At 55.0% G+C, this 15,688-nt stretch overlaps 1 protein-coding gene across 3 annotated transcripts in view; it reads left to right on the top strand.

The window, feature by feature from the left end:
- Window positions 1–649: 649 nt before the first annotated feature.
- Window positions 650–15,688, top strand: part of OTUD7B (OTU deubiquitinase 7B) — a 33,150-nt gene continuing 18,111 nt past the window's right edge. Inside the window, exons 1-2 of one of the 3 annotated variants that reach the window (XM_042894361.1) lie at window positions 650–718; window positions 14,233–14,381. In XM_042894361.1, the coding sequence (XP_042750295.1) occupies window positions 14,309–14,381 (73 nt within the window). In that variant the 5' untranslated portion in view covers window positions 650–718; window positions 14,233–14,308. Of the gene's footprint in view, window positions 719–2,367; window positions 2,560–12,832; window positions 13,844–14,232; window positions 14,382–15,688 lie in introns of those variants that run through there. The other 2 variants (XM_042894363.1, XM_042894362.1) reach the window with 2 other exon arrangements.

The raw sequence follows: 15,688 nt of genomic DNA on the forward strand, positions 1-15,688 counted from the left end.
ATATAGGGGTACGTGCCCACACAGGCTCCATATAGGGGTACAGGTCCCACACAGGCTCCATATAGGGGTACAGGCCCACACAGGCTCCATATAGGGGTACAGGTCCCACACAGGCTCCACATAGGGGTACAGGTCCCATATAGGCTCCATATAGAGGTACAGGTCCCACACAGGCTCCATATAGAGGTACAGGTCCCATATAGGCTCCATATAGGGGTACAGGTCCACACAGGCTCTATACAGGGGTACAGGTCCCACGCAGGGGATACAGGCCCCATGAGAAGAGTAGGGGGCGCACTCAGGCCACATACGGACCCCACTCAGGTTTACAGGCCCTGCACAGAAACGCAGAGCCCACGAAGGCCGCACACACGGTAAGGCCCGGTGCAGGGCCACAGCCCCACGCACACAGCAGGACTCCTCCAGCACCCCATCCCATTCACCCCGCCGCCCCCCCCCCTCAACCCCTGCGCATGCGCCGTGCGGGCGGGGCGGGGCCGCGTCGCGCCGCCATTGGCCCGGCGCTGCCCGGCGGGGTGGCCGCGTGCGCCCCCGAAAGCGTTCCGGGCGGGAACGGGGGCGGCGCGGCGTTCCGGGCGGCGGCGGCGGCGGCGGCGGTACCACGCTCCCCTCCCCTTCTCCCCGGTCCCCTCCCCTCCCGCCCCTCCGGGAGCGCGGCCTCGGCGGCGGCGGAGCAGCGCTACGGAGCCGCTCGCAGGTAAACCCTGGCGCCGCGCTCGGGAAAGTTTTCTTCGCGGCCGGGCCGGGCTCGGCGGAGCGGCTCTGCGCGGCCGCCGTTGGGTCGGGGGGCCGTGGGGATCCCCCTGCTCCCAACGATCCCGGGCCCCGCGGTGCGGCCCGGTGCGGTGGAGGGCCGTGGGGGGGTCATCCCGGGCGGGGCCCGGCGCCGGAGCCGCTCCCCCCGGAGCCGTTAGCGACGATTCGGGCGTGAAGACCCAGCGCGCCGTCGCGCGAAGCCGGGACGGAGCGCCAGTGGGTGCGGGCGGTGCTGCGCCCGTCTCGTAGAACGGCGCTCTGTTGCCTTCCGCCGCTCTCGGCCGCACGGCCTCATCGCTCCCTGGAACCTGGAAACCCGCGCGGCTCCACGGTTCCGCCGTCTCCTGCGGCCGCTGCCGGCGTTGAGCTCCGCCGGGGTCGGAGGACGGAGAGTGGAAATAAATGGCCGTGGAACTCTCGGCTCCAGAGCTCGGGAGGAGAACCGCCTCCTGCCCCGTCACCGCAGGGCGCTGGTCGGCGAGGTTGAGTCCCGGCACCCGCAGGGATCCCGCGGTGATGGACGGGCGGTAACCGGGGGTGCCGTCAGCGTGGGCATGGATGGCACGGCGCGTCAACCTGGCACAGGGTGCGATTTTCAGCCTCGAATTGCAGGGCAGTTTGTGAATAACGGTGCTATCGTCAGCTTCGGGCGCAGAGCTGGAAAAGTCCAAACGTGGTGGCTGGAGTTGTTTGTGTCGGGTTGCTGACAGTGCTGGATTTCTTCTGTCCGAGCACAGCGTGAGTTCCCAGCTCTCAGCATGGCTGAGCTCGGTGCCGTTGGAGCTGCAGATTTGAGCTCGAGACGCCAGGCTTTGGGTGCCTGAAGCTGTGCTTTGGGCTCCAGGCACCAGGCTTTGGGCTCCAGGCACCAGGCCTTGAGCTCCTGAAGCTTTGGGCTCCCAGCACTGGGTTTCCGATGTCCTGTGCCTCACGTAGTGTTTGGCCCCCGCTGACCTCGGGAGAGCAGCAGGCCGTAGTGTGAAATGCTGATAGCACAGCTGCTTGGGATTTCATGCTTCTTAAGGAAAAGCTGTTAAAGCCCAATGCCTCACAGCACTAATTGTAAAGGCAAACTTCACAGGATCATAGAATGGCCTGGATTGAAAAGGACCTCAAAGATCATCTAGTTTCAACCCCCTGCCACAGGTAAAGGTTGCCAACCACCAGGCTGCCCAGAGCCACATCCAGCCTGGCCTTGGGGCAATAGTTGCGGCATGACAAAGCTGCTGTTCCAAAGGAGTGTGGGGACAGAGTTGAGGTGGTGACGTGAGACAGCGTGGTCTGAAGTTGTGAGTGGTGTGGGCCACCAGAAGTGATGCTTGATGTGTTTACCTGCACTTTTTTTTCCTGCTGAAAAAGGAAGCTGACAGTGGGAGCGTAGAGAGGAGATGGGGCAGGAGAGCTGATGGCCTTTATTCTGCTGCATTTGGCAGCTGAGAAACTTCCCAAAGCTGCTGGTGCCATATCTGCTGCTCGATGTGGCGCAGTGACGGCGCGATGTGACGTTGCCCAGCATGGGCAGGGAGCCTCCCTCCAACAAGTGCCTCGGCTCTGACCGTGCTGCAGACTGCAAGCCCCTCTTTTCAAGCGACTGATACTGACACAGAAAGGTTCACTGGAGAAGGAAGCAGCTGTGCCTGGTGTGCAGGGGTTCTGCCTGCCTGCAGCCCCTGGGAGCAAAGTGCTCGGCCCTGCGGAGCCTGGTTCTGGGCTGGAAATAGTCGTGGCCTGATTTCAGCAGGTGCATTTGTCTCAGGCTGGGTTTCCACGTGTTTGTTTTAGGTACGTGCCTCATGTTTGGCTGCCACGGGAGGGGAGCTGTGACGGGTCATCCTGCTGCTTGTGGGAGTGTGGCCCTGCTGCCGGGGCTCACTGCGCTGCCGTGTGTTTGGTGCTGAGCAGCTCCGTGTTGAGGCGCTGCTGTGGGCACTTGAAGTGTGAGCCCTTGCTTTGCTTTGGGGGCTGCTTGGAAATAGAAAGGCGGGGGTTGGAATTTAACCTGGAAAGTACAAACCTTCTTAAAAGAGGAATGGGTGCAGAGCAGTGCTGCGGAGGCAAAGGATCCGCTCTGTGTTGGAAGCTGACGTCCGCGTGGCTTTGAGGCTCCGTTCCCCTGCTGCACCTCTGTGTTCTGCAGCTCAAGCTTTAGAATCATTGGATGTTGAAATTAGTACAGCTGTATTTAGAGCAAAGGAAAGCAGGTGATTGTAACCCATGAAAATAGGGTAAAGCTCTCTCCTAAGAGAAGCTAAGCGTATGAAAACAGTTGTAACAGAGGTGTGTGAAGTGCAACTCTTGCTGAACTGCTGCTTTCCTCGCGCTCTGAATTTCTTCAGCAACAGCGTTTATTTCTTTTTTAAGAGAGCTTTTTCCCTCTGTTAGGCAGCCTGCTGTCCTGGAGCAGCACAGATTGTGCCACAGATCCGCAGTCCTGCAGGGGCTTCCAAGGCTCTGTCTTCATGACCCAGGGAATCTGGGTTCAGACGCGGCTGTGCAGAGCAGAAAGCGCAGTGCTGCACCCACCCCGACCTCAGTCTGCCCCTCACATCACCAGAACAAACATCTCTGTTAGTTTTGCCTTGCTTTCCATCTCGCTCTGTGCTTGGAGCACAGCCATGTGAGTAGCTTATTTTGCTGGTAGCTATTCTGATAAGGCTTAGCAGGTAAAGAGCAGGGCTTGGTCAGCACACGTTTGGGCTGCTTAAGACACCGAAGTCCTGCCTGGCTTGCCTTGGGTTGCATCATGAGCTTTCCCATGGGCAAGGCTTGCACCCAGGCTGCAGAGGGACGGGGCAGAGCGAGGCAAGCAGCCTGCATTGTGCGCTGCGTCGGAGCCGAGTGCTGCTCCGTGCAGCTTGGGGCAGGTTTTTGCTTAAGAGCTCCCAAAGTTCAGACCTAGCTTTGCTGCCTTGCTGCAGCCGTGGGGAACTTCTGCAGGAGCTTTGTAAAGCAGGGCAGGAACAGGGGGGTGATTCCTCCCTGGCAGCAGAGCAGCGGGTGCCTGGGTCTGGGCTTTGAGTTCTTTACCAGCATCGCTGGGTCTGCAGTGCATTTTGTTTATGAGCAAAAGCTTGAGATGGCTTTGGTGGATGTCTCAGATGTGTGGTGATGGCTTTGTTTCACGTGCGTTGCTTTAGAAGGAGACGAACCCTTCCAACCCCTGTGATTCTGTGAATTAGCACTCAGCTGGTTTTCACCCAGAGGAACCAAAGCACTTTGGAGGAGAAAATTGAAGCCCCTTAAAGTTGCCATCTTGAATCCCACGGTCCATCTTCCCTGCGCTGCGGGTTGAATCCATTTCCAGCAGAGCGTTTATTTGGTTAAGCGTGTTGGATTTATTTTTATTTTTATTTTTCCCATTGTGTTCTGAAGCAGACAAGTGACGAAGCAGACGTATGCTTAATTATTTTCCCTCGTTTCCTTTTTATTTCTTTCTGTGGTCTCTTTTAATTTGCCTGAGCTGCTCGGGGCAGGGAGCGGTCACGCAGTCCCTGCATCTGCCATGGAGGAGCAGGGCTCATCCCCCTCCCCGCTCAGCTTTTGGGAGCCGTGCCGAAACTCCTCGCAAACCAGGACCGCTGTTGCATCCTGAGTGGAGAACGCAGGGAGCTGCAGGCTGCTTTGCTTCCGTGCCTTTTCTCTGTTGTTTGCGTTGTTTTACGTCAGCTTTCGGTGGTAAATGTTTTACCCTTGGTGCTTTTGGAGGCACTGCAGACTTTGCCTTAGTGCTGGAAGCAGTGGTGTGTGTGCCGGGTCCGTGTGCTCCCTGGGATGTCAGCCTGGGAGCGCAGGGAAAGCGAACAGATGGGTGTCTGTCCCTTCAGCCCTCACGCAGATGATCAGATCCCTTTATTTTCCTCGCTGCCTGTCACAGCCTGGCTTTGGAAGGGTTCAGGTAGAGGCAGGTCGCGTTTTTGCACGTGTTGTTTCCCTGCCTGGAAGAGCAAAGGTCTGAGCCGGCGGTAGGTGCAGCCGTGCTGGCTGTGGTTTGGGAAGCATGGCTTTCACTCTCTGTTTCTATGGGTGTGGTGGCTGAGCGAGAAGTGCTGTTTGTGGATCGAGCTTATTATAGTTCCAAGCCGTGTGTGACTCACGGCGCAATCGCACCATCGCATCGCTGCCCTGGAAGCAGGGCTCTGCTCGGGCCCTGTGTGCGTCGGGCAGAGCGCAGCGCTGCCTTGCCGAGAAGCAAGGAGAAGCAGAGGAGCTACAGGTGAAGTGCTGAAGTCCTGAGTGTCGTGCAGAGCGCCTTGCGCGAGGCTTTGGCTGGTGCTGTTCCCTGCATTGAAACAGCAGGCTACACAAACCCATCGTGTGGATCTGCTGCTGCTTCCCAAAGGCCTCAGTGTGGTTCTGCTCTGCTCAGCCCCCCTTTCTCTCTGGTGCTCTGGAGCGCACAGCGCCTCGAAGGCTTCCTGCTGTCCGCGTGCAGCAGCGCATCGTGATGTCAGCGTGCCCCAACCTTAAGGAAACAATTCAGAAACGAGGCTGGGAAGCACCCACCCAACCCCCATTCGGTTTAAAATCAAAATATGTGCGCTGCAGAGGGAGCGTTCAAATGCACTTGTTGCTGACAGTCATCGTCGGTTGCTGCTGTCTTTTATGATGTTGATTTAAAAGTTTAAAAGCGAGAGGCAAAGTGAAGTGCATTTGCTTTTGACGCAAAAGGAAACATTTTCCTTGGGCTGGAACTGTGAAGTTTTCCTAATATAGTTTTGGTTGCTGTGCCCTGCCTCAACGAGCAGGAAATGCTCAAGTCCCGATGGAAGACACCTGGCTCTTGCTTTGCTTTGAGTTTGTCCCCACACGTTGGGCAGTGCCTGGTGTGGTGCTGGAGCTCTGGGTTCGGTTCTGTGCACTGCCGGGCTGTGGGTTTGTCGGTGTGCCAGCCCGTCTCTGGCACTGCTGCATTTCATTTCTTTTTTATTCAGTTTGCTTTTGTGCTGGAAGTGAAGATTTCGTGCCACGCTGCCGGTCTGGATAGGATTGGCCTTCAGAAAGCTGATTGCATAGGCGAGCTGAATTAGGAAGGCCCCCAAATGCTTGTGGTTCAGAAGGTTTTAGCTGCATGCCGTTGTGAGTTTGTTCCTCTCGTGTTTGCACATAACTGATAAGGCAGCTGGCACGCGCTGACCGGCGTGATTCGGTGCCAAGCAGAGCCATGGGAACGGCTCCTGCAAGCAGAGCGGGCTGCGTCACGGCGAGGTGACGAGGAGAATTAATCTGCGTTCGGGCTGTGGGCGTGAAGTCTGAGTTTGTTTGCAAGAAGAAAAGAGAAGAAAGAGAGATTTTCTCATGCAGGAGTCATCTCTGACATGAGCTAACGCCAAGGCTGCTGCCTTCCTAGCAGAGGACCACGCTGTGAAGTATGACGGTGTGTTCAGGCACGGCAGCAGAACAGGGGAGATGTTTCCAGCAGCAGGGAGCTCAGCCGTCCTTTCTGAGCAGGGCAACAAAAAGCGGTGAATCAGGCTGAAACCGTTTGGTGCAGCACCTCCGGGTTGGATGCCGGCGCTCGGAGCTCTGTCCCAAAATGCCCACGTGCAGCAGGAGGGTGCTGCCAGCTCGCTGACCCTTCCTCTTCTCTTGTTTTTGCTGATTTGAGCAACACTCGGTGCCTTTTACTTTTTAGAAGCATCTCAGATGGGGGCTAACGTATCAGGAACCTTTTAGCATTGTTTGGAGTCTACATTACTGAAGCCGAATACAAGAACTGTGTTACACCTTGGGTTGTTTGTTGATGTAAATCTTCAATTAAAAAAAAAAACACACACAAACCCCAAATAGTTGAAATTGGGTTAATGCACTTCTAAAAGATGCTCTTCAGAAATGTGTTTGACTAATCCTGTCGTGTTTAAACCCAGGCCCCTTCAGGAGCTCATCTGCACAGAGGAGCTTGGTGCCGCTGCTGCTCACCCTGCGTGCGTTGCTTGCAGCTCTGGGCAGCAGCTCAGCCCGCGGCTGCTTTGCTCCAGTGCCAGAGGTCCCCATTTCTGCACGTCTTCCTGGGAAGCAGCTGCTGTGAGCGCTCCTCCCCTGCTTCAGGCAAGGTCAATGGTGGCTGTTTAATCGGGGCTCGGTGAGCAGCCTGAGCTCTGATCCCTGTGGGTGAGGGGGTGCTCAGCCCCGAGCAGAGGACGGTGACTTCTGCAGCATGGGGAGCAGTGACAGCCACCAGCGACCAATGGTTCGGAGGGGCTCCAGACACACCTCACTGATGCACTGGGTTTATTGCCTCACGAACCCCTGCCTTATTTCACCACTGCGAGGAGAAATTACTGCAGACAGTGCTGAACGTGCGCGTTTCAACCCGAGGTGATGAGGTTGTGAGTGGCTTTTTGTAAGCTGTGACAGCAGGAGCCAGAGAGGCTCGTGGAGTGGTGGGCAGCCGTCGCAGCACGGCGTCGTCAGGCTGTTCCTAGATTGGAGCAGTGTGCTCTTTTGCAGGTGAATACGTGAAATCCCAACCAGAATCTTTCCTCCGAGCACGAGGTGGATGCGCTGTGGCTGTTTCTTGGGTTTCTTCCCCCTGAGGTGCCCAGGCTCCCATGTGCTGGCAGTGGGGCCGTGGAGCCCGTCCATAGGTGACTGAGCACTGCTGAGATGCCGGCTGTGAGTGCTCCCCGTGCCTCGTAACAGCGAGCCTTCGTTAAGCTGTTTATGGCTTTTGACAAGCATTAGCTAAGCGGTGTGACATTTCTGTCCATGGGAGACGTGTTGGAAGCTGGAGATACCCCTGTGTTAAGTGTGACCTCGTGCCAGGCTGCTCCAAAAATATGTGAAATCCTTGGCTGTGCTGACGTTGTCCTGTGCCCACATTTGTGCCCAGCAGCAGTGCGGGATGGTGGTGCTGTAGGAGCATCATCCTCAAAACCAATGAGACTTTAGGACAGCTTCCCTCCAGGTGAAGGATTCAGGCACACTCTGCGGCGTCGCTGGTCTGTCTTTGGATGCTGTCATCTCAGAGAGCTGCAGCACCTCTCCTATGAGGAAAGGTTGAGGGAACTGGGCTTGTTTAGCTTGAAGAGAAGGCTGTGGGGAGACCTCATGGTGGCCTTCCAGTACTTGAAGGGAGCGGATGAACAGGAGGGGGAATGGCTGTGTGTGAGGGTGGATGGTGATGGGACAAGGGGAATGGTGTAAAACTGAGACAGGGGAGGTTGAGGTTGGATGTAGGAGGAAGTTTTTCACACAGGTGGTGAGGCACTGTTACAGGCTGCCCAAGGAGGCTGTGGATGCCCCATCCCTGCAGGCATTCAAGGCTGTGGCTCTGGGCAGCCTGGTCTGCTGGTTGGAGACCTGCACACAGCAGGGGTTGGAACTGATGATCGTTGTGGTCCTTTTCAACCCAGGCCATTCTCTGAGTCAATGATTCTTTTGTGGCAGAAGTTCAGTATTTCTGGTTCCATCTCTAGGTGCTGTGCTGGAGGTGGGAGCAGCAACCTGAGCAGGTTGGCTGGAGTTCCTCTTGCAAATGTGCTGTTCCTAAAGAAAAAGGGAAGCTCAGGGAACGTGTGCCACGTGGGGTCCGTGTGAGCTGCCCAGAGCTGTTAGCTGAGTTCTTATCTTTATGGCCTTTGGAGAGAGACGGGGAGGTATGAATGCAGTGCGAAGGCTACGGGTGTTTGGAATGGGGGAGAGGTTGGCTGTCTGAAGCACTGATTCCAGTTTTATCTGGCAAATTCTGGAGAGAACTGCGTAACCCTGAGGTCTGAGAGTTGCCAGCAATCGCTTTGGACGTAGGTTTTTTAATTAGGAAGCACGAGGAGCACACGGCCCGGTGCCCCTCCGGTTTCACATAGCTCAGGGCTTCCATCACGGCACAAGAGGTGTTGAACTTGAGGAATTCGGAGCAGACGAGGACATTGTGGTCCCTAAAACGAGGAGTCACACACAGCTTCAAGAGGAGATCAGCGGTATGGGGCTCTGTCTGCATGTGCCTCACCGATGGCTCCTGCTGAGCTGCCGGAGCTGCTGCTGATGCAGGGGCGAGGTTTGGTTTCTTCTGGAGCTTTTTGGACCTTTCTGCCTTGTGGGACTCACGCCTTCTGCTTGTCCTTAAACGTCAGCTTTGTTGTGTGAGGCTTTGCTTTGGTGCTGTGCGTGCTCCTCTGGGGTTTCCTTCCCCAGAACCGGGGCTGGAGTCACTTGTTTGTCAGCGAAGGCAGGGGGCATCCCAGCAGAGCGCTTTGGGCTTGTGATGTGGAATAGTGATGGAAGAGCCATAAAAGCATGACGACAGCGTGTGATCAGGGTGGCTGAGATGAAAGCCCTCAGTGGATTTAGTGCTGGTGGAGGGCAGCTTCTCAGCAGGCTTGTAAGGTGAATAATCCTCATGTCGGGTGTTGCATCCAAGTGCTCGGCCTCCCACCAGCTCAGGTTTGCAGTGTGATTTGTGGAGATGGAAGCATGGAAGACAAAACGTAAAGGAAATTGAGCGTGAAGGAAAAGTGAAGGTAGCTCTGCAGCCTGCTGGATAGGAGCCTGTTTGCATAGCCTGGAGATTGGTGTCAGGGCACAGAGAAACAATGCTGTCAAATAAAAAACCGACACAGACTTCAGCAGCGAATTCATAACTTTTAGGTTGGCATCGCTGTGTTTGGGCACAGAATCCTGGGGGGCAGCTGGGGTCTGTGTCAGATGTGAGAGCAGCAGTGTGACAGTGACCCCGTGTCTCTGGTGCTCTAATACCCATGATCTTATCGTTAAAGGATAAGGAGATGACAGCATCGCAGAACGCCTCCAAGGGGGAGCGTGCTGGAAAGCAGCAGCAAAGCCACCCAGCAGAGGCAGTTGAGATAGCAGCTAGGAACCTGAGACAGAAGGCAGAAGAGTTCTGAAGTCAGCTGGGTTAGTCCCATGCAAGCAAGCGTTTCCATAGTTCAAGGTAGAGCTGAATGCGAGGAGAGCAAATAAAAATGCTGCATCCTTGTGCCTCCTGTCTGTGTGCAGGGGTTGCCCTGTTTCACAGTGCAGCTTCTGCCCGTGGAGCGGGGCTGTCGGTGGGCACGCACCCTGCTGCCCTGCCCGGATGGCTGCTGTGTGATCGTGTGCTGCTGCTCTGCTCCGCGTGCTCCCAGCAGTTCCGGGAGGTTTGACTGCCTGTGCGCAGTAACAGCGTGCAATTGTCCGTGCACAGCAGCGCTCCTCTTCAAACATCGATCTTTTCCCAGATTTCATTGTGAGTGAGGCGCTTTTCTTTCCCGGTGATCTGTTCAAGTCCTTCACGCGAATGTTCCAGGAAGGATACGAAGCCTCGTTGGTGTGAGGCCAGCCCTGAATGCGGGTCCTACCTATCTGGTAGGCCAGTCCTATCTGCTGGGTCCGCAGAGCCTTTGCATCCCCATCTCAGGGGGTGCTGCTACCAGCGGCCGTTTTGCAGAGCAGTGCAGTTCCGTGAAGCTCCGAGAGGCTCAGTGAGGTGAGGGAGACTCTTAGTTGGCGAGCCAGGTGCTGTTTTTTCTTGGATAAATGGTTGTAAATGTGAAAATCTGCCACTTCCCAGTGTGCTGCCAAGGTACCGCAGGCACGGAGCCTGTGGGCTGCGTGCAATAGGCCAGGGCTTTGCTCCCAGAAAGCTGTTTACAAAGCAATCACCCCAAGGTGCCTGCGTGACTGGCAGCTGTGATTGCTTTATCCCAGCTCAGATCCTGCCCTGTTTGGGCTGCACGGTGATGGCAGTGCCAAAAGCAGTGAGAAAGTTTCCTGCTTGTAGCCAAAAAGTGATTTGAAGGAGATGATAGGGCCTTATCACAGCAGGAGGATTGTTGGGAAGTGCTCCTGCCTGGTATTTAAACTGGATGGCTGTTTTGAAATTACAAAAAAACACGTTTTAATTTGGAGTCCATAGCAAAGCCTCGCTGCGCCCGGTCCGTGCCAGCCAGCCGTCAGCTCTCTGAGCACGGGGCTCCACGCTTTCTCCCCTCAGATAAAGATTTGTATTGGTTTGAAGAGCTTGGAGATGCATGCTCTCCACTCGTTGTTGTTGTTGTTGGTGGTTTTTAGCACGTCTGTAAATGCAATGAAGGAAAACACGCCAGCTTTCCTAAATCTTAAACTAGTGGCTCTCTGCTCTGCAGCCCAGTGATGAAATTAAATGAGGAAAAGCTGTTTGGGATGGGTGAGATCTGGCAATGCCTCAGGAAGGCGCAGAGGTGAGGGGCTGTAAGCTGGGAGGAAAACAGTGAATTTGGTAGCTGTGGTTTCTTCCCACGTACGCTTTGTCAGCATTTCTGAGCTCAGAGGCCTTATTCCATTCCTGAAAGGGGTGAGGAGGGGACCTACGAGGGGTGCAGACCCCTCCCCTGGCCACACATCAAACCCCTTCCCCACCTGCCGCAGGGCAGCGCCTGCCAAATTCCTCCCTTCCCTCCTGCAGTGTGCAGGGAATCGTTCTGGTTTGAGTCTTTGCAAATGAAGGCAATTTGGTTTTGGTCTTCACCAGCGGAAATGGGGAAATTTGGAAGCTCTGGGAGCGCTGTGGATGGCGGTGGGCGATGGGATGCTCCGAGTTCAGCTGCTGCTTTGCACGTAATGTTCAGCAGTGAGAACCTGGGGTGCACACAGCAGTGCTTTTGGTGGCGTTTTTGTCTGGAATGGTTTAAAATGTAAGTATTTTGAAAATAGCATTCCCTTGACACGTGCTGATTACAGGATATTTGAGGGATAGCTTAAAGAAATGAGCTCTTAACGCCCTGCTGCGTGGTTTTCTGCACTGTTTCGAACCTGTAACAAAGCTGTGTGTTAAAACTATGATAAACAGCATGCAGATGGACCTCAAGAACCTGGAAGAGGTGGAGTGTGCCTTGGCTGGGGGATTCCAGTCCCTCCTGCTCCAGCACTATCTGTATTTCCCGTATTGGATTGGAGGGTTTTCCTTGCTCCTTCCTTTGCTCGAGCCAGGATGGGCTGCGTGCTGCTCGTGTTGGCTGGAGCGGCTCCTCAGCTGTGCCTTCACCCACCTTTGGGGAGTTTGCCCGTGTCCAGATGTGGCTCTGATGGGGAAATGAGTGATTTCCAAAACGTTTGTGCCATTCTGGTTGGGTGCCAGAGGAAAAGCGGGGCCTGGGGGGCCGGGAGGACGTCTGTGTGCTGGGGGTGCGTTGGGCCAGTGGAGAGCTGGGGTTGTGAGTGGTGATTAAAGCATGAGTGGCTTTAATTTGTGTAATTCCCACCTGTGTGTCCTGCAAAGGTCTGTCAGCGTGGCAGAGATCATACAGAAAAGCTCACTTAGGGATTCTGTGCAGCACTGGAAGCTGTCTATTTTAACAGGGTCATAAATGCCTCTCTGTGTTCTCCTGGGGGATTTTGGTGTGCTGACACCTGAAACACTTTAGTTTTTGTGGGGCAATGTGTGGTTCTGTAACGCTTGTGGTTGCAGATCTCTTTGGGTTTCATTTCCTACCTGGTGCAGTGGGAAGGATGAGCGCAGTGAATTTCCCATCCTTACAGCAGGCTTTGAAGCAGCGGGAAGAGGAAGAGGAGGAAAAGCAGGCGGCACGCAGCGCTGCGCTCCCTGTGCAGCCACGTCTCCTCAGGGCTGCTCCTGCCCAGGGCCAGGGCGATGCCAAAAGCTTGCAGAAGGGAGGCAACTGGCTGTAAAGAAAGCAATCCGTAACAGTCAGCACAGGGGGAGAGGGCGCTTCTCTGGATGAACCCTCGCAGCAAATCTCCGGCAGTTCATTGCCGTGTCGCTGGACCTGCAGTTTTCCATCTGCGTTTTGCTTTGCGCTGTCGAGATGCTGACATATTTGTGCGTGAGGGAGTTTGCTAAGGAGCTGCAAATGCCACGAGTCAGCAGGCGTGGGCTGTGCCGCTGCTCTTTTCTTCTGCCTTCCGAAAGGCCTCTTTCTTTTAAGTGCTGAACCCACCAGAAGGAAGTTCCCTTCTGCTCCGGTGATGCTGAGTTTTCACCAAGCCCCACTCGCTGCTGCCGTCGTTCTCCCCAGCGTTTGGGGGCTCCTCCATCGTTGGTACAGCAAAGCTCCGTGTCAGAATGCGCTTGGCTTTAGGATCGCCTTCGGGTGCCAATAGCCCCGAGATTGCCCTGCTGTTAAATAACATGCAGTAGCTTTTCTGTGTGTGTGCAGTTAATAAGAATATGATTAGAGAGCGTGGAAGATAATAAGGATGGCATTTAACCAACAAAGCCAGGAAATTCCAGACTGCAGCTCGCGTGTTTCGCTTGTTGTGCCTGGGGTTTTGTTTTGTGAGGGTGTTTTGCCCACCTTTAGGAATACTCCAGAAAAGAGTTGTTCCTACGGCGCTGGGGAAGCGGATCAGATCGATTCCCTGTAACGCTGAGGTTTCCTCTCCTCTCCATGCGGTGACAGCTCTGTCCACCCACCTTACACACCTTTTCCCCTCTTATTCACGTGCCAATTTTCAGCTTAGGAGGAGTTTTCCAGCAGGTTGCGTTAGCTGAGAATTGGTGTTTTTTCTTTTTCTTTTATAACCTTTTAACTGCAAAAGGCCACAGAGCCTTTGCTGGGTCCAAGCCGCTGTGGAGCTGCTCTCTGTTTCTGCCCTGAGGAATGCAGTAAATCAGGATTTGAATGCACAGCAAGAGCACACACCTACGTGTGGCTTTCTGAATCTTCAGCCCTGTTAAAAGGGAAGGTTTACATAAAGCATCTTTGCACTGGTCAGTTTTGTTCCCTTCTGGGAAGACCGGCTGTTGGAGGGGTTTGGTGTGTTGGCTTTGGAGGCTTTTACGAAGACTTGGGTGATTTTTAAGGGCAGGGCGATCTCTCAGGGAACACAGCGGGGCTGCCAAGCTGGTTTGCATTTCCCTCAAACTGAATCACACCATTGCTGCCTTTGCAAGGTGGAGCTGAAGGCTCTTCAGGCTGCACAGAGTGAACAAGGCTTTAGCAAAGGGCATTGGTGCTGGTTAAAGTCAAGTGCAGAGAGCTTCCTCTTCCTGGAGAGCTGCAGTGGTGCCGTTCTGTTCCTTTGAAAGGAGTTTACTTTATTTGCCTGAAGAGGCTTTTTGTTTCGTTTTGCATGGGCAACATCTCCTAATTACAGCGTTTTGCTCCGGGAAGGGCTGCAGCGCTCTGTGCAGGTGGGCAAGAGAGGAGCTTTCTGTTTTCTGCTCCCAAACAAACTCATTTCTTCTCCTAGCTCTTTGCCTGTGATTTTGCAACGAGGAGCTGCCCTGAGACGCTTTGAGATGAGAATTTTCTCCCCGAAGCCGCTGAGCCTTTGGCACACCTGGACCTGCAGCATCGTCCGGCTGGCTGTGGGGGCAGCGCAGCTCCTGGCTTTACTCACAGTTATTGATCCATTAACCAGCAGGCCTGGAGCACAATTAGCTGTGTGCCAAACGAAGGCTTTCCCCCCTCAGGGGCGCCTGCCATCGGATAGTTCCCAGCCAGCCCCAAGCTGCCTCTGCAGGCCAATTATTTTATCGTCTGTAATGCGAGCCACGCGTGCTGTTGGTCTCATTTCCAGATTGAGGCCGAGGTGCTGATCCGGGCGCTGCCGACCCCAGCTGCCAGGAGGGATCCATGAGCAGACAACCTTGGATATGGACATCGTCCTGTCGGATTTTGTTCGCTCGACAGGGGCAGAGCCAGGACTGGCCAGAGACCTGCTGGAAGGTACGTACGGCCGGGGACGGGACTGGGAGGAGGCTGGTGTGGTCTGAGCGTGGAAAGGGCTTGCAAGAAGGGTGGGGAGGACCTGCGAGGATGGAAGTTGGTGTCCAGCTGGTGTCATCAGCAGCGGTGCTGGTGAAATTCTGCCCTGGTTTCTTGTTACACGGCCATCAGGTAATGAATTTCAAGTGTTTGGAAGGAGAACGCGTTGAACAGGAGCGCAGCACTGCTTCATTCAGCTTCTGTTCCCGCATGTTGTTCGCTGCCAGCAGTGTAGTAAAACTTTGGGGTTTTTCTTGTCAGCATTGCTATCGCTGCTAGCGAGCGCTCTGAAGGCCGCCTGTGTTTTCAAAGGGGGTAATTATACAGGCAGAGCTGCGCTTTTACTGGTATATCTTGTTCTGCTTGTGAAGGTGGTGTGATTATACCAGTATAAATTGCTGTTTTGCTGGTATCTGGCCATCCGTGCTGCGTGCTGCTGAGCCGCTGACCTCTCCTGGCAGCAGCCCCTGCAGCTGGCTTGCACAGAAGTGCACCCAGGGCTCATCATGGGGCGCTTGCTGTCAGCAGGCCCAGTCTGTCGGGTGCCAGGAGGCACTGAGCGCTCAGGAACGGAAGCCTCAAAATGCTGCATCATCTGCGTGCAGCCTCGACGCGCCGTGCTGGCGGCTCTCCAGCGCTCTGCCTGCTGAAAGGTGTGTTTGTTTGCCCTAAAGCGTAGCACAACATTGACATTTTTCTCAAAAACTGCCGAAGATGGGCGACTTGCTCCTTAATGACCGTGTTTAGTTTCAAGGCTGTAGATAATTGGTTTTTCACCTTCTGCTTGTAGCTATGGGCAGAGGCAAGGAGAGGCCGCCAGGTCTGAATTTTTGGGCTGTAAGCTTTCTTGCAAGCAGTGCCTTTGGGTTTGTGTTGACACGAGGACGGTGACTAAATGTTGGCCTGTGCTAAATGCTGGAGGACAGAAATGCTGCATGTGAAGCAGAGGAAGCTGCACTTGGCAGTTGGTCCATACTTAACCAAAATGCAATTATATGATTCAAGACCATGCTTGCTGCGATACTTGAGCTGTATCATCACCCTCTTAACCTTGGAGTAAAGGTAATGCTGCGAGTTTGGCTTTGCTTCAGACGGAGCCTTGGTTCCTCCTTCTTCCAGAGGCTCAAGTGAGGCACGGCTGTGAGATGGGAGAGGCGCTGAGGGCAGGGCGTGTGGGGGGTGGCTCGTGGCCCGCGGCCCCCTCCATCGTGGCAGCCTGCGGCCCCCTCCATCGTGGCGGCCTGCAGCCCCCTCCATCGTGGCAGCCT

Source organism: Lagopus leucura, unplaced genomic scaffold (assembly GCF_019238085.1).
Source record: "Lagopus leucura isolate 7727_CA_CO unplaced genomic scaffold, USGS_WTPT01 34981-0_obj-0_obj, whole genome shotgun sequence".
In the NCBI taxonomy this organism is placed as follows: Eukaryota; Metazoa; Chordata; class Aves; order Galliformes; family Phasianidae; genus Lagopus; species Lagopus leucura.